Genomic DNA, 23522 nt, shown 5'->3' on the forward strand with positions numbered 1-23522 from the left:
TGTATGTTTCAACACCTTTGATGTACGTACATTAGAATACTTATTCTGTAAATAAGTGAGTAAATATTATGTAAGTGTGTACGTCACTTGTTTAGATACAAATTAATATTTAAAGAACAACTATCTTTGAATAATATTTTTTTAAATCTTTGAATTTGAGTCCCTTTTCAGCGTAGTGTCTCGTAATGCACTCAAAATACCATTAAATTCGCCACTGATTTCAGCTAAAAAATATATACATTAACTCCATTAAAGTTATCTTATCAGTTTATCATATTATACATTATTCAACATTAACCTTACTAATTCAAATAAACAAAGCCCCTACAGCCTGTTATACGAACCTTTTATAACGGGGTGTAAAATAAATTAGGTATTATCTTATCGTACGTATTCTCAGTAGAAAACGCTTAAATAGTACTTAAAGATCTGCCAATAGCATTTTTTACGATATTAACACGTCTTAAAGCGCATTAACATCTGAGTGAAAAACTGAACAACATTTCTTGGTATTATATGAAAAATATTTAATGTACCTACGTGTTTCAATAACATAATAAGCCCAGTGTTCTTGGGATCCCACTCGATTTTTTGATTTCATAAACGCGGGATTGAAAATGCTGAAATCTATAAGCTGACTTATGCCTTTAAAAAAATGTAAAACACACAATTTATTCAAATAATAGATTACGTAGATAATTAACATAAAGAGTAAAACAAAATGAATATAACTACATAATATAAACTAATTTCTACATCATAGCTATCCCCTAGTACAGGGTTGGCGAACCTTTTTATGTGCACGTGCCAAAATTTCCCAAATATTATTTTTCAACTGTCTGATCAGTTTTCATGAGGAATAAATAGTTTTTTAATTATATTTTAAAAATGATGATGTTCTAGATACCAGTCACAGAACATAGCACACGTATAGCTTCATCACTTTTTTCAATCAGGCCATACATTTTGGTCCACCAATTTTGAAACTGTCTGCCAGAATTACTACTACTAGCTTCACCAAGTTTTTGTTTCTTATTTCGTGCAGTCATTTTTTATGGGTTGATATTAAATTGTTTGTTAATGTATTAATTTGTTTGGTTCTTATCGCACACATTGTTTAAATTTAATGTTTGTATTTAAATTAAACCTAATGCTTATTCTTAAAGAGTATTCGCCTCCTATTTTTACCCAATGCGATCTGTCATTTATTATTATTATTGTGGGTATTTTTATTCTCTTCAAACGCGTGCCATGCAAAATCATCTCGCGTGCCATAGGTTCGCCACCCCTGCCCTAGTAGGTATAGAGAATGGATACCTCAAAAGTACCAAAAACAGCGATGGCATTAGCCGTTTGGATATAGATTTTATAAACTAATAAAATCATTACGTATGAATTAATAAAGACAAAATCAGAAAAATTTCATACATAATAATTATCTAGTTTTGTATCTAGTATAACAATAAATTATTATTATACAAAATTATAAAATTACGTGTGAAATTTACTAAATGATCAATAATTAAGTAACCAAATATTAGATTTCTAGTGTGTTTTTTTTGTTGATATTACTCGTAAAATTATAACATGTCGGACTAGACACATTAAAATGTGTAGGTGAAATTTCATTTGTTTTTGTCTAATCTCCGGATCTTTGGATTGAGAATAATCCTTAATGAATGGTTTTTTTAACATTTGGATGTACAATAATAATATAATTATTTTAAGCAATGATATTACTAAATAGTGATTTTTAACATTTATTTTATGTTTATAACACTTATAGAGACTGAATATAGATATATTATTTACATAAAATCCTTGGAAAGATATTATTCCTAATAGTTTAAGATTAAATTATTCAAAATAATTAAGTACCTAACTACTCAGATAAATCATATTATATAAGAAAGGAACCGATCTATTTCTAATTTCTGATGTCGTTATTATTAATGTATTACTCATAATGAATAAGCAATACGATTTCTTGTTGACATCTATGACAAACAGTTATCTGAGAATATTTCCGTTTTAAATATTAAATATTTTATATACCTGACATTATTATTTCACGGTTCGCAATAATTTGATATTGTTATACATTTCTTCGTTTTGCTTCTTTTGAAATGTCTGATCTTTGGGTGGAATATATAAGATACCACGCGGTGCTTCCAAGTACCTATACCTATTGCTCGCCAGTCGTTCGAGACCATACCATTGTATATAGCCAAGCTATTTCCAATTTAGCATCTTCGTCTTAGGATCAACAAGAGGCTCTGTGGTTCCTACATGTATGGTAAAGTACCCATCGTAAGGCTATGTTCACGAAACTCAGCATACGATTGTAAGGAGCAAAACAAATTCCATCAGAAATTAAGCTAAACAGACGGCATTTAGTTCTGACCGAGTGTCTGAGTCCCAGACATAACCATTCAGAAAATTACAGACGAGAGTCAATCGCTATTCAAAGATATCCCAAAACGATTTTTATTTTCATTTTTAAAAAGGTGATTTTTATTACTTTTACTTTTACAATATTGCAACACATTTGTTTGATACTATACGCCTTGTAATATCGATATCGAAATTAAAATAATCTACCAACTTAAACATGTTTTATTTAGTCACAATAGTTTTAATTTAAGAAATACACAAATCTTACAGTAGGTACCTACTTGTGAGTAGAAACTTGGTGTAGAATTGACCTAAATGTTCTCTTTGCCCTTTGTTTGTAAATATTATTAATTTTTAAATCGTATTATATTCGATTCTTGACCTTTTCAAGCATTTTTTATTTATTAGAAATACTATATTTTTTTGAGAAATCAGCATCAGTCAACTAGAGTAGGGTGCACATGAAAAATTACAATTGAATAATTAATGTAAATGCTGGCTATATTAAAAAAATGACACTTCTCCTTTTTCAAATGTCGTCTTCTGTACGAAAGTTGGCAATCATTAAAGCGATATTGGCTTTTGAGACAGCTGACTATAACATTGAAGATTGTATTGCTTATATTAAATCAAGCCTTAAGCCATAATATTTGATTTTGCCTGAAGTTTTCCACTGTATGATAACGTTTTGTAGGAAGTTATATTTTTCAATACGCTTCAAATGGTTAAATACTCCAATGTTTAGCTAATCCAATGTGATATATAATTATTAACATAATATTTCCAACTAAAAATGTCTAAATACAAACGTAATAAAACTTAAAATTCGTTTCCGCGAGAAAAAAAAGCCAACTAAACTAAAATACATAACAGGCACAGTTTTGAAACTAATGAAATAAATTGCAAATTATTAGTTGGAATTTCTTAAAAAAACATTATATTTAATAGAAAATTATTTTGAAAAGAAAAATGTTTTCAGCAGTTTATTAGATTATTACTACTGTTTTAGTCCGGATGGTTTTTTTCAATTGCCTTTTTAAAAAACGATCACTAATTTTCAATTAAGCAATGATGAACCTATTTCTTTAATTTACCTAGTGTGTTACTTAAACAAACTCAACATAAAATGGTTGATTCAACTATCTGATTAAAAAAACGTGTCATTGTACAAACGCTAATTCGACATTTTGCACACCAAGCGCCAAATTAATCATTATCTTATCAGTTTTATTAAATCATTCAAATTCAGTACTGGGAATCAAATGAGTACCACATTACTTTAAATTTAGTTAGAAGAAGTTTTCCCGCTACAATATATATAAGTATTTTATTTATGTATGGAATAAAATCCAGTACTCAACTGCTTTGTATGAAAAGTTATAAGCATTTTATTCCTGACATTGTATTACACTCCATGGAGTAATGAATATAAACATATTATATCATAATTTGATACCAAACTAACTAATTTTAATTTGTCCTGACCTTTAAACACTACAAACATTACTAAACATATAATAAATAGTAATGTTTCTTATTGCACCAGTAATAGGAAATCATTTCAGAATAAAATTTCATTTACAGAATAGTAAAAAGAGTTATGTAGAATTAACGATCGCATGTTATTTAATTTTGAATTTGATATAAGTACTCAACTTTGGACACTGGTCCACAGTATGTATTCACTCAACCCAAATCTCCTCAATAATTATTACGAAAGTTAGTAAGTTTGTAAAGTGGAATTTAAGAAGTTTATCCGAACCTGTTGGGAAAAAACTGGTTCCTCCGTACTCGCAGTCGACGTCAGCATTGCCGTTTCCATTGCGCACTTTTCCATTTCCGTTCTGAAGTTCGAACTGCGAGTGATCCGTCGCTTCCGGAAGCGCGGAATGCGTCCGCCCAACCTCTTCGCGCATCTCATGTGCTAGCAGACGTCAAAACTCACGCTTGCCTATAGATTGTCTCCGGCTCTTTCAGCCGGCTTATTACTTATACCCGACCAAACACAGAGGCTGACACTTTGGCTCTTTATAAGTATATAATATATTATAATATAATATATCACTATTCACACATGTTCATTTTATTTAAACATAATAATTTTGAGCAAGCTTCACTAGATATCACTTCATTACAACCATTTATTAATCTTAAAAATACGTGTAAAAGCTACTCATAAAACACTTATTCAAGTTTATGTTGAAATAATAGTTTTTTTATTCATTACGTTATTACAATTTTTATTTAATTGACAAAACACATGTCACTAGCGGCTATGTAGATATTCTCACTTTTCCAGTCTACGCCGAAATGTCACCAACGAAGCATCATGTGCCTTCTATTCACTTATCTTGACTTTGAAAATATCTTATATTTGCATAAACAGACACGCTATTTTAGCAGATGTATAAGTTAGCGCATTATCTATGATTCAACGTCATTAGTAAATTTTACAAACTGCGTTTTTATATGACTAGGTTTTAACCAGAAAATACACTGATATTATATAAGCCTGTGAAAAAAGTTTTCCATATTAAATAAATTAATTTTTGACATACACAGTTAGATTTATAGAATACACATATCGAAGTATCAATAATTATTGCTGATGCGTTTATTTCAATACCGCAAAGGAACTGTTCATATTTAAAAGTAATTTCTCTTTGGATTTAACGATTTATATTGTATCTAGATGGATAGATTACGAACAAAATTAAACTACGTGAATACGATTCAAATCTGTAGCACAGTATTTCAATTGAAATCTATTTTAATCTGAAAAAAGTATGTGTTCGACTGTCGCAAATAATGTTATTTTTTTGTGAGTCGTAAACAAATTCTATGTGCATACCTACGCGAAATATTAATGGTCTCTAACGTAAAATTGCAATATTTTTATACACCCACAAAATATAATATTTTGAAGAAAATTTTCACTTCGCCATTATGTTTGATGCTATTTTTATATGCTTGTGTCTTCCAATATTTTAAAGAAATTGTAAACAAAACTAACAGAGCTATTACTTATAATATGTATATGAAGATTATATGAATTTATAAAAAAATATTACATTTATTATTAAATTATAAATCTTACTTGTGTGAGTTATTCAAAAGGAAAATGTGAGATGGTTCATTTTTTATGGAAATTAACCAATACCATATGGGGGCCCATTTGCTTAGTTACGACTTTTTATCAAATTAATAAATTACTTTTTATACTACTTAATGTCAAAAAGATAGCTAAGCCATGCTATTGTAATTAATTTATTTTACATGTTTTTAATGAAAATGTCTATGATTAAATTACAGAATTATTATTATAATAAATAAATGAATCGTTATGATTTTTCCTCGTTAGATAATTAATATTTTTAAGAATATAATTAATAGGATTATGTTGACACATCGGTGTCTGGTTATAATTGGCGACCTTTATGTTATATTATAATGTAAGGAGAGTTATCCTGATAAATTATTTAAAGGTCTACTACATTGAAGAGTATTACATTATTTTACGTTCTATCCTGGGGATTAACATTTATATTACATTTATTATTATTTACAGATATTTATTATCATCAGTCATATATTTCTTTAACGCAGTTTTGTTAGTACGTTGTAATTTTAAATCCTTAAGTTATAACCTGACTCGAGTTGACAACATCATACAACCGGCAACGTAGCTTAACTCGCTGACTAAATAAATCCTAGAAAAGCAATACATATTAAATGGTTGCCATTTATTTCCGTTGTATGAACACAGAGTTGACAACATAGATTGAACTCAATAACCAATTAAATAAATTTATGCTATTATAAATTATGACATAATTATTATTATATGTTATTAGGCTGACAATTTTTCCTTAGTATAATACAAGTTTATATGTATTAAACTCTCAGTCAGTATAATAATAATAGTTTATTATACCAATATACCAATAAAATAACATTAAATACTTATACCTAACCCCCAACGTTAGAACCTTTCCCAATAAATCCTATTTGTGTAAATGGATATAATAATTTTATTATCCGTATATATTTTATGTTTTTAGTTCAGTGTAAAACTCTTATCAAATCGGTTTTTTTGTTCTATTTTGTTGTATAAAGTTATGATTGAGGAGCAAACATTCAAAACGTGATTTGTCACACATTTTGAAAAATGCCGTTTATTGTCAATTCTGATAGTCCATATTTAAATCTATGAAAGGAAACCAGAATCAGTGTTCAAAGAACCTTTTATCCTATAAAAAAATATAATGCCTTGATTTTCATTCAAATAGTGTTTTGCCCACAAGTTTCATGCAAATCGTGTTTTGTCCAAATTTCAAATCAAAAAAATGAACCACTTCCGCGAATTTTGGATTATACAAAATACCAGGCTTAAAATTCTTTCCTTAAATAGTTTTATAATAAAAAAACCATTTTGAGTACAATATGTTTTTCTTGATTATCTCAGCTCAACATCTGTGTGACAAATCACGTTTTGAATGTTTGCTCCTCGATTATGTTTTCATTTAAATAAAGTCTTTTTCAAACTCTGTGAATCTAGCAATTAATAATAATCATTATGTTATAATATTATATCACACTTATGATATAACATAATAGTGTAGAAGGTATATAATGTTGATTTGTTATTTATATATATTGACAGGAATTATTTTTGTTAATACCTACTACTAGGACAAACAAAAACAAAAAAAAATCACTAACTTGTTTAACAATATCTATCTAGTTTGTTTTGGGATTTTCATATTTTTTTTTCAATTATTGCTACGTTTCATTAGGTCATCTACAAAATTATTATTCTAGTTAACCAACTATATGATAAAAATGACACAATTCACATCTTACAATATTTTTGATTGTGTTATACACCGTTTTCTTTTCATACCGAGTATTATTTTTATTTTGATTAAAAGCGACGATAAAATTCATCACCTGTCATCTTTAGAAATTTACTTTGAGTAAAACAGGATGTTTTAGTCAACACTCGCCATACCCAGTCAAGATAATTTTTGTGCAATTTTTTTCGATCAGTTTTTTTGCATTCCTGTGTTGATATTACGTTGTTTACATGATTATGTATAGTTGGCATATTTTAAAAATATTCTTTCATTTATCATGCCTAATTATCTGATTTCAGAATGCCAACTTTACTCCCCTCTCATGTAACACTCATAATATTATATCAATGCACGTTTAACCGCCAGTAAATTATCATAACAGAAGATTAAAAAGTTCAAATAAATAATTTATTCATCCATTAACACGTGCCATTTTACTTAACTGCTAACAGAGCCGAAGTTTACTTTTATATAGCTAATTTATTAATTTTATTTATAAATTATGAAGTAATTCTTGAGATAACCATTATAAATGTTTATCAATTTTGAGAATGTAAATAAACATTCTGCTATGTGACTGAAATAGAGTGTTTACAAGAAAAACTACGGTATGTTATGTAAGTGATTGGTGATAATTTCATAGTAAAATCATCCATAAACCGAAATATTCGCGTTTTTATTTTATTTGTTATTTTAAATTTTATAAAGTTTTTACAATAATATCCTTCACCTAAATTTCAAAAGTTTACAGATTGTTATATCTTTAATTTTATAATAAATAAGAGATTAAACAAAAATTTTATCTTTTAATCGATTTCAAATGCAGTTCATTATTGTTTAAATTTAAAAAAAAACGATGGATATTGTTATTTTCTCCGCATGATGAAACCTAATACGTTATTTCGTTTGCTAAAACGACCACTCAAAAATAGAATTACTGACTGAAGATTTCATGTATAGCTAGCCAAATAAACCACGAAAAACAATCAAAACGTGAATTCATAACATTTATAATATCTATCGACATAAAGTATCTACAATTTGATTACTCAAAGTTCTAAATACGAATATAGCACAGGTATAAATGAATGTTTACTATTGTCACGTCCATGAAATAATTTTTAGTTTTTGACATCGAGAAAAATATTTGTCAACAATTTATTTTACTAATAATTATTTTTATATTATTAGTTTACGTATTTACAATAAATACTAGGTATACTATTGTCCCACTCATAAATGTATTCTAATGTAATAGCGTGAAAAATACAATATAATAAATAACTTATTGAGGAAATTTCTGACATAACAATACACCTACATTTTTCATTCATTATAATTATTATCTAATAATATGACTTTGTATTCTACATAATTAACAATATATTTTGAGTTCTATAAAATACAATATCACAATTATCTGAATCCTGGTCGCGTTTACATTATTATAAAAGAGAATATTATATTTAAATTATTAACGATAATCATTAATAGTTAAGTATATTCATTTTGTGAAAGTTATATTAATTTCTGTATTGTAGCTGAACTTGTCGAAATGAAGGGCAAATTAATTTTATTCGTGTGATTATATCAAATATTTCCCGCCGAATTGTAGATTAACATTGATTGACACATTGACGTTTGAAAATGGAATACAGCTCATTAGCAGACAAACATTAAATTTACTATTTTCCACGTAGGTACTTATTTACACAAATTTCGCACGCGGTTCTCGAGTTATTTGTCGGAAAAGCAAGTCTTTTTGGCCCGCCGGCTTTCGGCACACTGGCCGTGTGCATGTTTCACAGCGGAGGGGTATTTTTGGCGCGCGCTCGGATATTTTTTGGCGGGCCGCATACGGGAATAGCATAGCGCACAGTTACAGAGCATTTCGCTCTGTGATGATGGGCGCCGCACACGAATCTCCCGCCCGCAAATTCAGCGTCGGGAATTCTCGCGGAAAATCCGAACTTCACCCGACGTGACCCGACGCCTGGCGAATTTCCCCGACACCCGCTGCCAGGAAAATCCCATACCAGAGATTTTTCCACTAAGCGTGTGTCGTAATTTAGGGGTGCAAAACATTATCTCTGTGATTATTTGTTTAAATATCGAATGTTAACATTGATAAACATGAACAAGGATTATTAAAAAATGTACTTAGTATGAAGTTATGATAGCATGTACATTCAAATTATCGCACCACTGACAAATATAATATGTGTAGTTACCTATATTATATTCTAAATTGCTCCAATATCATAATACGTATTATAAGGTTTTATGAATATTGATGGAGCATGTTCATAAAATTCTTTTTTGGGAAACCCAAAACGCTAACTAAGCAGTTAGTAGGTAGAGGTGAATTTAATATTTAAGACGGTCAATAACACCAACATAATATTTGTTATCCGATAGAATTTGCTTTATATGGCTACCCATTGCCCGATATAAATAGTCAGTATTATCAGTTATTTTAACTAAATTTTATTCATATTATGGAGTAGGTAGGTATTCTATGTAGACTATTTTATTCGATCCCGTAATACAAGTTTAGTGAAAGTGATATATCAATATTATCAAGTTTTTATATGTAAGTACTAAAAACTTTCTTTAAATTACACTAATTTCATCGTATCAATAAAAATTAATCCAGATCTTACGGCTATCCGATATTTTTAATCCCTGGATTTCAGAAATCCCGGAATTGTAAATCCCGGTGACCAACTCAAGGCATATTGTAATTATTTGAAACTCATGGCACGTTTTAACAATTTGATTACAAAAATACGTCACTATAACAACTCGTGAAACTAGATTCCGATAAAATTATAATATTATTGTATTTAAGCTGTTATAAGTAATGCTTTCAATTAAATAACACAATATATTAAAAAACATAAATGAATACTTAATTAATTAATTGATTAAATCTACGTTTCAAATTAAATTTGTGAAACATGTTTGATGAAATCCTACAATTTAATTATAATAATATAATTACAACTCATTTTGAATAAATATTGTCTTATTAATTATCATTACCTATTGTCAAATTTTCACTTCTTTTATTCCAGTATAATTTGATAATATTCCATTGATTTGGTTTCAATTAGATGAAATATCTACAATATTTAAGTAAGTAATAATATAAAATATAAGTAATCCTTTAATTATACAATATGCTGTATTAATATACACTTTAATTGCGTATAACTGTACGTCGAAACACGGAAGAATTCAGTATGGTATTCATGCGTGGTGGACACTGTGAATACAATTATGTCTAACCTAAAGAGGTTTTTCTGAGCACTTTTTCGACGTAGGTGTACCTACTTACTTACTATATGAGTACTCTGCCTATCTGATGGTATTGATCCCATTGTGTGTCTGATAACCTGATATTGGTGATAACAACTGAGAGGACAATAATAACCAAATTGTTTCGAATATTGATATACATATTTCACTTATGTACGTGAAGGTGAATTTAAATTAAGGTTTTTTTTATAATGGACTAGCTGAAGTACCCGGCTTCGCACAGGGTCGCTTCGTGGATACATTTATCTTAGATATTTAAAAAATAATAATAAGTGATTAATTTTTTTAATATTAAAATATCAGTGTAATACAATATGGCAATATGAAAATAATTCTAATAAGAGAAAAGGTCAAACAAAAGAACACTAAATTAAAATCGAATCCAAAATATGCAAACGTTATTAATAGTAATGTGTAGGTAGTAAAAAATTCAAAATTGGGAGGAACAAACAAACAACAAACTTTGTATTTTATATAATACCAATTTAGAAACCTTTGCGGATGTGCGCACAACAACTGACAAAAGTTTCATCGCAATCGGATGAATGGTATAGAAACCATACGAATAAAAGAAAATAGAATGAAGAAGAAGAGAAGATGGTTTTTCTGATTCAGAAACCTTCGCGGGTGTGCACACAACAACTCACCGAAGTTTCATCGCAATCGGATGAATGGTATAGGAACGCATACGGGACAGACAGACAGACAGACAGACATTCATTTTTAATATAAGATATAGCCTGTAACCTTCACGCAAGTGCAAGCAATAAGTTGACAATGTTTTACCGCAATCGGATGAACGGTATGGCAGCGCATACAATACGAACAAACAAACAAACAAATATTATTTTTTTATATATTAGATTAATAATATAATCTGGGTCTCTTTAGCTCACTTGATGATATACTCTTCATTATTTTCTCTGTTTTCTAATTGCTCACTGTATGTTTGTACCACGTTTCTTCTGTTTTATTTTTTAGGTAACTTGTTACTTTATAAAAATATCTGAATGTCGTGTTTGAATAAATAATTAGTAATGTCTATTTTATGTTAAAATGTATTATTTAAATTAAAATATCAATTTTATAGTCGTTTACCAGATTGTATAAAATCCTTCTATATACCCACACAAAATTCCGCATAGTCCACAAAATAACATCGTAATATCTGTTTATTTCCCTTATCACCTCTAACGCGGATCTGTGAAAGCCTACCTAGTATTAATTTTCCGGTGATATTGACACTGCCTTCATTATGAATATTATCTACGTTTATCAGTTGATATAGTCAACAATTGTATATGACAATATACATAGACAACTAACTATGGATATAATTCTATAAATAAGCCAGGCTAATCTTCTCGTATTTCAGTCGTAAACTAGGAAATATGTAGGTTAGCCTTGCCGAGATGTAAGTACTTGCGTCGTATCTAGTTGCAAATCCAGACAATTGGATGATTGTTACGCCATACTTACTTAGTTACTCACATTGTAGACATAATGCATAATGTTATATTGTACGTATAAACTATCAAGGCTTGTGATGGTGTTTGGGGCATATCGCCTTGATAATGGAGAGGTACCTTACCTAGGTAGGTACAAACCTGGTAAAATCATAAAATAGCGCTGTTTTCGCAACGAGATCTTTTAGTGAAAGATTTTTACTTGAAAGTGATAGGTACACAATATAATTATTTTGTGAAAATTAAGCTAAAAACATCTAGGTACCAACTTTACATTCATTGTTCTTCTTTCGTTTTTTCATTAATTTTATTTTTTCCCTACGTTCTACATTTAAATCTTTTGCAAACTAAATCATGGTATAACTTCACTGTGTGAGTATATAGGTACTATATAGGCCAGTGTTTCATAACCATGTTTGTTTAACACAATCCTTAAAGTATGATGTTAGATCTTCAAGAACCCCTATTTGGCGGACACATAGTATAGAGAAACATAGAGGGGTATATAAATAATATCGCCAATAGGGTTCGTATATAAATAATACTTAACTAGGTAATACTTTTGAAAATATGTAATGCTTACATTTCGGATATCCATCGACAATAATTACACGAGTTATTTATTTATTACATTGTCCAAAACTAAAGACGGGCCAATAAAATACACTTAACATTAAATATGAAAATATAGTAATAAATCAATACTGTAACTGTAGTATTTTCGTGCAAGTTTTAAACGCTTTGGTAGACATGAGAAAACAGAGCATAGTAGGCGGCAATACTCATTACTGATTCAATTCCTCGCTTATTCCTGAATATCTTGTTCCTACAAAAATTCCACAAAGTCAAACTCCTGCTAGATACGAGATATAAAATAAAAAATAAACCATATTTTCACAATGCTTCATTGATTGACAATGTTTATTCTTTTACTAAAAATGCTTAAATTTTTTCATAAGCTCTTGTGAATTCTAGCGGCACCTCTGAAATGGCTCGCAGAACCGCAGGGATTCGTGGAATCCTAGTTGGAAATTGCTTATGGACATTTATTACGCCATTAGAATGAGAACTCAGATACGATAATTTTTCTGTGACATTTGCTATCTACTTAGAATTTTGTTGAAAATTAATTCTAAAATTATATGAACGTAAAATTGAAAAATATGTGACTAAAAGTAATGATTTAAGCATTTTAAGTCATTCTGCGTTTAAGATTCGCACGTAGGTTTTTAATAATAAAATATTATGTAAAAATCATTAACCAAATAATATACAAAGTCAGTTTGTATTATCTGTAATCGTTGGTTAATTTAGGTTATTATAAGTGCATAACGGATATTTTTTTTAAAATAATTGGATGTTAGTCACTTGCTCAATCTATTATGTCAGTACTCTGAGTCTAAAAACCATGGCCCTCATATCATGAAGCGGGCCCCCAGACTAGGATCTTTGGTGACCCCCCCCCCTCACCTATTACTAAGGTTAAAGGCAGTGTGACGATCTACATTTGCATATTCCAAATGGTATTCGAGGTAATATTAAGGATATTTTTATCGATTTCTTCTATTTTATTTTATTTCTCTTATTTTATATCTAATTTTATTTCACCCACTTAAATTATGGAGTTGTCGAATATCGACAAACAATAATCAAAAATTGCATCGCACAACCACATGTTTTTGAATTTTAGTATGCTTAAAGTGATTTTGAGTGTCGTTTTTTTGACTATGAGTGCAATTTTGTGACGTGTGTTTATCTCACTTGGCTGGTCGATCGGCCACATGCTAGATCCCTGTCAGCACCCCTTGTGAAGGGCATGCCAAATACACATTGTGAATTTTTGCACGACCCTGGATTCGATTCCGGTACCCACGTCATTCTAAGCTCGGCTATCGTAGGCGTATAAATACGTATATAAATACGTATATAAAACCATGCCCTCGATCATGATATTATATCAACAGCTTTGATTCATTAAATGGAAGAGCTTAGAAAACTAAATACCTATCTCCAAATTGTACTTGTACAATATATTACGGAGAAGAGTTGTCAAAGTATACTCTAATATGATTACTGGTGTTTTCGTGTGAACTCAACATATTTCCGCAAATATCATTTTTAATCCACGTTCACCCCAGAGTATTACGTGAAGATGCTTTACACATCACTCTCGATAATTAATTTATTTTAATTTGGATAATTATTCACCTCCGCACGGAAAAACTAACGTCATAAACGCAAATATTTTGAAATATGATACGTAAGCTAATTTACTTCGATGGCACATATTTTTTGATCAACGTGAAACTATATCGATATTGCATCGAATAAATTAACCATTGGAACAGGTTCCGGAGGTAATAGGGAACCTCTTCCAATGGGTGACTTCGTTTAGACATTTTTGTGGGTTACGCCACTTCTGCTATTACCGCTTTAATTTAAAATGTGTAATGATTTACTTGCCATACATTTACAAGAGAAGGTATTATTATAGTTTGAATGGTGGAATTAATATTTTTTGTCAGCCCTTTATAGAGAAATAATTACAAGATAAAAATAACTTTTTACATATATACAACGTTTTTAAATTTTATGTTGAATCATATAAACTTGACTTGACTAGCTTAAACGATCAAAAAAAATATAATTGATAGAAATAATACTGAAATGTCATTTTGACATGTCATATTGATTTCCACAGTAACGCACGTGTATATTTATAATTTAGTTGCTAGGACCCCAGACCCCTAGCAACCAATAATGGTGTCGAAATAACTTTTCATACAAAATAGAATTAACTGAAAATGAATTCAATTCTACTTAAAGATGGCTAACGGTATTAAAAAAATGCATTGGCATCGTGTTCTGATATATTCTAAAAGTTTCAAATGTCTAGCTAGTCGGGAAGTTAGTTAAAAATCGATTGCAAGATTTGTACCGGACAAAGAACCACCGGACAAATAAGAATACGAGCTAAGAAAAACGTCGTGAATAAAAATGCCTTATTTCCAAAGGTGACTTAATACAGGTCGAGGTTAAATCATCCATAAACAACAATGTGATTGTGTGCTTTAAATGCTACTATAATAGAAATTTCATGCATAAGTTATTTATAGTGGGATTTTATTGGCCATTTTAATATTTGCAAACTTTTGCCGCTATATTGAAAATGGTAAAATTCTTACCCTTGAATTTTATTCGCCCACTCCGATAGTATCGAAACCCACATCTCAATAAAATTAACGTAGGTATTCGATCAATACATTATGTCTCTATTTTCAGTTATGTTTTAGTATTGCGGTATGGGGAACATTCCCGCACCCGTGAATCACAAATCAACTAATAATACCAAAACGTAAACATTCTGTATAATATTCTGCGAACCGAATAATATTCTTGAGCGAGAACGATGCGTGGAGTATTATAAATTTTGAACCCTCCTTGAGTCAGAATTATTTTTTAATTAATTGTATTATTATTTCATTAGGCGTAGTTCGCTTAAAATGGCTTATTCTGTCAACGATATTGTATTCATTGTGTAACTCAATGTACAAGAAGCTTTTCATTTTGATATTTTAACGCACATTATATTATTATTATCATTTCATTCTATATTTCCATGAAATGCGAATTATGTAATTAGTCAAGTGAGTAGGTATATTATAAATACAGGATTACGTTTTTGCAAATATTTATTTTTCAAATAATATCATTGCTTATTCAAATTGAGAACAATAACAAAAAAAACTCAACGGCATCAAAGAAAATCTTCTAAAGAAATCCGTATAATAAGTATATTATACGGAATAATATATGAAAATTCAGCAATAGAAATTGAAAAAAGAAAATCATTATTTACTCAATCAGAAAATTTAATGTAGACATTGCCAAGACAAATAATGAAACTGTTTTTTTAACGAATGTATGTAATTATAATTATGACATAAAATGACTATTCGTATCGGAACCTAATCATTAATATTATTATATAAATAATTTAACTATAGCAATACCCATGAATACTGACCATCGACAATACTAAATGTAAGTACATAATTACAGGTATTACGACAGGTATTTAGATGAACAATCACAAAGATCGTAGACAACAGTACCTCACGTGGGAACTATAACAAAACATAGCCAAGCCACAAAGATGGCGGCTACTAAAAAGAGTTTAAAACCGCCAGCTGTCAGTTCACATATGTATAGAATATATTGTTTTAATACTTTTAGCCATATTTAAGCAGAATTGGATTCATTTTCAGTTAATTCTGTTTTGTATGGAAAGTTATTTCAGAAAAATCCGTAAAAAGTAAAAGACTATTATTGGTTGCTAAGGGGGTGGTCCTAGCAACTAAATTATTAATATATACGTGCGTTACTATGGAAATCAAAATTAAATGTCAAAATGACATTTCAGTATTCTATATTTGTTTGTTTGTTTGTTTGTTTGTTTTTTATTTACTTCATATCAAGTACAAGTTTGAGTATATTGAGCATAATAATTCAACAAAAAATTTAAAAACGTTGTATGTAAAAAGTTCTTTTTATCTTGTAATATTTTATTAATAATTACAAAAAAGGTACTTACCTACATAGATGGAGCCAATGAAAAGAAATATTTGTCTAAGACGAGTATTAACTTTTTTATTTATTTTTCAAATTTAATTTTATAGCTTTTTAACCTATCAATTATGTATCGTTTAATCTCCGTCTGACCTACTTACACATATCAAATAAATTGATGTTTAATTGTAATCTCAACTAATTATTATAAATATTAACATATAATGTACATATGCAAAACATAAAGATGTCGAGTTTTTAAATGCCCACTTAAAGAAAATGCGTCATGGATTTATAATAAGTTGTACATAGAAATGAAAAATGTGGTGACGTAGTTTTTCGACGTGCATTTAAATTATATTATGTATGTACTAAGAAAAAGTATAATAATAATACTAAACAGAGCTTAATCAAACGACAGAAAATATTGTTCAAACATGCAGTAAGAATTGAATAATATTTTTTGAATTGCCACATTTTTTGCGAGTATTGTACAAGTCGTTTTTCCTGTAGCTAATTTTTGAAAACCATTCCTTTTATCGACAGTAAAACAGATAGCTATCAGAAATATCACTGGTTTTTAATCTCATTCCCTTGGGGTGACCGTAATGCATTCGCGAACGTATTTGAAAACCACAAAATTAACTTTATTAATATTTTTTATAATATAGACATCAAAAAGATTTTTTCAATTAATGTTTTAAAGTTAGTAAGATTTTTTTTATTAGCAAGGGTAAATAAACAAGTGTTTTAGAAGGTGACAAACGATTTTTGAAATTGTTGCATTTATCTGTATACTTTCGAACATCGATTTAATAGAAATTTAAATCCTTTTTATTTATGTAAATTCGATTAAATCCGTTAAAACTATTTTTTTAATTGTTATGTCACCTTCTAAAGAATTATCAAACTATATTAATGATAAAAATATTCACAAAATACCACGTAGATAGGTGCTGATAAAAGTCTAACTTCTAAGAAATGCATTTTTAATATAGTTTTTTTAGTCTATAGATTTATTTTTTAACTAAAAAATAAATATATTTTTTTTAATATTCTTAGATGTGTTATTGATTATTCAAAATGTAATTTTTCATTAAAATGTATTAAATTGCAGTTTTTGCTACAAACGTTCCTTTCACCCTTAATCGGGCTCAGTTGTGTTGTCTTCAAGCTCTGTTATCTAAGTCTACTAGCTTTATTGAATAACCTCGCATCTCTTCATATTGGGAGGAGAATAATTCTTCTAGCAAGACTTTCTCTCACTTTAATAAATTAAGCCGTAATATGAATCACGTACACTCCAGTGATTGCCAACCACGGTCATGGGAGATTACTCCTGGAAACTCTCAGAGTGCCAGAATTACAGGTTGCTTAGCTTGCATTATGTGTCTCTGTTTTTGGTTTTTGTGTGTTTGGATACAGAACATTTCGCCTAATAGATTAAGAGCGTACTTCAGTGAATCGGCAAATAATTTTCAACAGTAGGTGCAATGAAATTTCTCACTAGTCGCCAATCGGAGACCGACAGTCAAGGTGTCCGCACGCATATTTGTTTTGTTATGGCATCGGATGAAAATATTCTTAAATTGTGTTAACATGACTAAAAACTTTACGTATGTATTTAAAAAAGAAAATGAAATGAAGACAATGAATATACTATTATTATTAGTAATATAACAATAAACATAACATTAAATGGACGCATGTTGGATTTTTATGACAAACTATATTTCGTTCGGCATGCGTAATTTGCACAATCCGCGCATCGCCTAGCCACGATCTTTTTAGACCATGCCACAACTGAAGTAGGTATATATAGCCTTAAACGAATAGTTACCATTTTACGTATTAAACTGTTAAGAAATCTCTACGGAATGCTGTCAATATTCACATTTGATTACAGAAGCAATGCTGATAATGCTTTACATGAACATGGCTTTTTAAAAACATGGCGTACATTATATTATCGAAGTCGCAGCGTTTTGGAGAATTCATCCATCTCGATCAGCATCCAGAGTGGACCGATATAAAATTTAATCTTAAATCGATATTTTCAAGGGTCAAATTTACGACCTTTAAAATATTTGGGGAATATTACGGAAGCTTAGAAAATTCATCGCATGCTTGTGTAGTGATAGACGTTAAAAATAATCTTAAGATCATGAGACAAAAAATCGTTTGTTAACTTTCACCCTTATTTATTCAAGCACAACAAATTTAATAAAACGTACATCAGTTTACCAAAAAAATATTTCCTCAATATTTTAATAAGAATTTTTGTGATTTTACGTATTATATATTATAGTTGGAAATCATAAGAAGTTTCCATATTACTTTCAACATATTATAAATTTTAAATTTATTCGTGTCCATCACACACTAAATGGTCAATTTAAAATCCTCCAAATCAATGAATAATTTTTAATATACTTACCTACTTATATAATATCGTCACCTCAATATTACAACTAGAAAACTTCATTTTCACTATTTTTGAGGTAGCTATTCTACATTTCCTTATCTACAAAATGATAAAACTAGGTAAATCTGAACTTATTGTGAACTCTATTAATTGTGTGTTTGAAAATATTAGATAGGTAAATTTTAAACCAGAAATGCATTAAATAATATACTTTTTTTTGTATTTATTAAAGAAACAAACAGTTACATATTGATTACAAAAATTTAAAATATAATAATGAAAAGTTATTGCAACCAGCAAAGTTTCCTATCTAAATATCTACAATATTTGAATAATTGAACAATATTTAAATGTTCCCAATTAGACAAGCACAATTTTCCATTTTTATTTTAAATAATAAATAGCCTAGCTTTGCTTATAAAGTAATGTTTAAATTTCATTTTCCCAGCAATGACCAAATCAGAGTTATTTAGTTGTAGTGTTGAGGTGACGATATATTTTACCAAATATTTTTTATTGAAAATTAAGTGTTTTAAAATAATTTTAAGCAGTTAAATAACCACGAAAAATCTTTTTATGAATTATATCTTAAATCTTGGCCGCATCCCGAAGAATTAACATTTTATTACAAGAAATATTGTTAGCCATTGCTCAACTTACACAAAATAATTTCAGGCAGTGACGTAGCTTCATTTCCTTATCATTTTTCCTACGTAACTAAACTGTATTGTTTTAGTTATTTATAAATTGTTGACTTTTTACTTACATGGTTACCTATCTTATTTATTTGGAACTAAACCTGTCACAAGTGCTAACTAAAATGATATCGTGAATAACAAATAATAATATGCACACACTTACTAACTATGTACAACATATATTTCTCAGCCATTTTATAAACTCGTTAATAATTGTATATAGTAGAAAGTACTTACACTAATAAATTCCTACAATAAATCGCATACAACATAGCGTAGGTATATCGATTGTACCCACGATTAATTCACGCACTTTATTTAACGTGCGTGAGGAAAAATACGATAAATGAAATTGTTTGGATTGAACGGTGTACTGATACAGTATTTTCCAACGATACTCAGATCTCAATCTCATGGAAATTATTTTTTGTGCGTACACTTTTTGGTGATAACACCAGATTTATGAATGATAACTTGAAGCATCAGGTTCAATGCTGCTGCTTTACCATAGATATATTTCGTTATCTTTTCTCATCATTTCTGTACTCAGTTAAAACACCAAATGACTATATTTAGACAATATTCTCACAGTGCTGCATTACAGTAGCGAGTATACTCATATTTATTTAATTAAAATAAGTATAGTTTAAAAAAAATATGTAAAATCATCAGTAGCCTGAGTACCTCCGCTATACGGAACTACATTGGAACATGTATATGTCTAAGAGCGATTGAAGACACATATCCACATTCCAATGTACTTCCATGTAGCGGAGGTACTCAGCATTTACCCATTAACCAAATATTTTTTCAAAATTTATATTTTTACCCAGTCTCTAGATAGTGTTACTTTTTAGAATTAAATTAAACCCTAAATCCAAGTCATATTAGATAATAGTCAAAAAATATTCCTATATTTATTTATTAATATCTAAAATTATTCCATTATATAATTTAGAAAAACACTTTCTGAGAGAGTATATTATATCCAATAGAAAAAAAATTTGATATATTCTTAAATCTTGTGAATTATTCGTTTGAATAAAAGAAATAGTTAATTATAAATTATTAGGAAGTGCAAGTAGTTACTTCAAAAAAATATTGGAGAAATTCCACGACGTCGGTTAGTAATCAAAAGTAATAGTAAATACTTACCTACTTTGATTTAATAAACAAAAATCGATTGCCAAAGTAGCTTGATTTCGAAGAGCGCCGATGAGTATGTATTAAAATGACCAATAGCTAAAATTTGTCGCTATTAATATGTCACACCGTAGCATATTGGATAAATGCGACGATTGGGGCGTTTACCCGTGGAGCTGCAGAGTTCGATTCCCGGCCAGGTGGCTTACTTTTTTCAAAAATGATTTTTTCTATTGGTAATAATATACTCTCTCAGAAAGTGTTTTTCTAAATTATATAATGTTCAATAATCAGAATGATATATTCTTAAATCTTGTGAATTATTCGTTTGAATAAAAGAAATAGTTAATTATAAAATTATTCCATTAAACCATACACAATTTTATATATTTTATAAATATAAGATTATTTTTTATCGTCAATTTAGTCTAGTATTCACTTATTAACGTATACTTGGTTAAAATATAAATTAATAATTTAAGAATTACATATTAGTACTTAATAAAATAATATATAAACATATTTGTCGGAAGTTGGATTCGAACTCACGCCAACAGAACTCCAATTCAAAATTACTGCAGCCTTAAACCTCTAAGCCATCGTGCTTGTCGTGATGATGAGAAAAATTATAATAAAATAGTAATGGTAACATTTCTGCGTTACATTCGAATTTATGCACACAATTTTAATATCGCCTCGAGCGGTAAAACATATAAATGTTAAAATATATTGGCCCGTATATATATTTTTTAATTTTGACATAATATATAGTAGTTTTGATAGTGTCGTCAGCAAAATATCTCATTACTTACATAGATTTAATAATGTTCTCGTTATTTCCTTTATTTGTCACGTTTTAGAATGTGCCTTCCCTAATCAGCACAATGTCTGACAACCCCAATGGATGACACTGCTGCCTGGTGTTATGACTTTGTCAAAATAATAAATATGAAAAACATAAAAGAAAATAATTTTTCATCCAAGCCATATGTTATCTCGCTGGTCGGAAAATCTATTCAAACTACTGTTCGACGCCGTCTGGGTAGGTACATAATGTCGCGTCCTAAATATACGGCGGCCCAGTTCAGACGCTTACTGCAAGTAGAGTCGGGCATCTCGAATCGACACCGTAACACATTTTGACTTACTATTTGGGTCATCCGAATGATGCGACATTTGAATGTTTTGGTCGTTTTGGAGATGCATAATGCTTGCAGCTAGACTTTCCTTTTGCTGCACATCGTACCTCAGGGATGTGCGAATAACATATATTTACTCGATTTCTGAATGAATTCTTTATTATATTAATTTAATCAAGTGTTTAAAAAATAAATAAGAGAATTGAATCGAATTGAAATAATCTCTTTCAGATTTCATTAAAAATAGCCTTTTTATCTGTGTTTTCCCTTAGTATACAAGACCTATAAATTATTATTGCGCACTTATAAATGATTTATTCATATTTTATTACCACGTTTTTATTAGCTCGTATTCTTGTTTGTCCGGTACAGATTTTTTCTTGTGCAGTACACATTTTTTTAATTAACTTCCCGACTAGCTAGACATTTGAAATTTTTAGAATATATCAGAACACGACGACAATGCATTATTTTAATACTTTTGGTCATCTTCAAGCAGAATTGAATTCATTTTCAGTTAATTCTGTTTTGTATGTTTCGGAAAAAATCGTTTAAAGTAATATTTACTACTCACTATTATTGGTTGATAAGTGGGTCATAGCAACTAAATTATTAATATATACGTGCGTTACTATGGAAATCAATATGAAACGTCAAAATGACATGTGATGAAATTGTAGGAGCAACAGATTGTTCTTTCAATAACGTAAATGTCGTTTAGATTTTTTTATTACTTGAATCGAATGTATTCCAAGAATGAATCTTATGCAATTATCAAACATCATTTATTATGAATGAAGTATTACTATAAAAAGCGGACATAATTAAGGGAAACAAAGTAAAATTCACAGACGTCTCGGGAAAACCCCCACTAAGGAGGTAGTTTTTAAATGTCATGTCCACTTTTGACAACGTGATAAAATGTGATATTTTCATTCCCTCTCTAATATTTATGTTTTCTAGCAATAATACATACTAGTCGTCAATCTGATCACCTTCATAATATATGGTATTTCGCAAAACGGGGTCTGTTTTTGATGATGTGATTGGTTAAAATGAATTTGACGTTGTTTCAAAGTAGGTAGGTATTATACCTGTCGCATTTGTCAACTTTACTAACTAAAATTTGTTTCATATTTAGAAGGATTTTAAGTGATTTAATGTTAAATTTGGCGAGTTCTAAAAATCATATAAGGTTCAAATACTCTCAACAGAGTACCTAATCTAGAATTTTCAGTAAAATAAATTTGGAGTTGACGAAAAAAAATAAAATCTTATTTCCACGTCTACTTACTAAACTTACTTTACCTACTTACTAAACTTTATCTATCATGTATTCACCTCGTATGAAACCAGGGAACTGAAATACCTAACTGGCGTGGAGTAACAGGCAATCGAGCGTGGAAGAATATGGGATAAACTTAAACACGTGTCAAGAATATGTCATTCTAAGCTTGTCCTTCATTCTGACAACTAATATCGGTTTATGCACTGAATCTCATTCAATATTG

The 23522-nt window shown here is 29.3% G+C and overlaps 1 protein-coding gene across 2 annotated transcripts in view; it reads right to left on the reverse strand.

Annotated features, from left to right (window-relative positions):
* LOC147071932 (b(0,+)-type amino acid transporter 1-like) overlaps nucleotides 1-23522 on the reverse strand; it is a 144160-nt gene that overhangs the window by 68746 nt on the left and 51892 nt on the right. The window contains exon 1 of one of the 2 annotated variants that reach the window (XM_085946734.1): nucleotides 4157-4421. The exons of the other annotated variant lie outside the window; for it this stretch is intronic. Within the exon in view, the coding sequence (XP_085802860.1) occupies nucleotides 4157-4310 (154 nt within the window). The 5' untranslated portion in view covers nucleotides 4311-4421. Of the gene's footprint in view, nucleotides 1-4156; nucleotides 4422-23522 lie in introns of those variants that run through there. 2 annotated transcript variants of the gene reach the window in all.

This window comes from Rhyacophila brunnea, unplaced genomic scaffold (assembly GCF_057557595.1).
Source record: "Rhyacophila brunnea isolate RB1 unplaced genomic scaffold, BYU_Rbru_1.0 scaffold_2, whole genome shotgun sequence".
NCBI classification, from domain to species: Eukaryota; Metazoa; Arthropoda; class Insecta; order Trichoptera; family Rhyacophilidae; genus Rhyacophila; species Rhyacophila brunnea.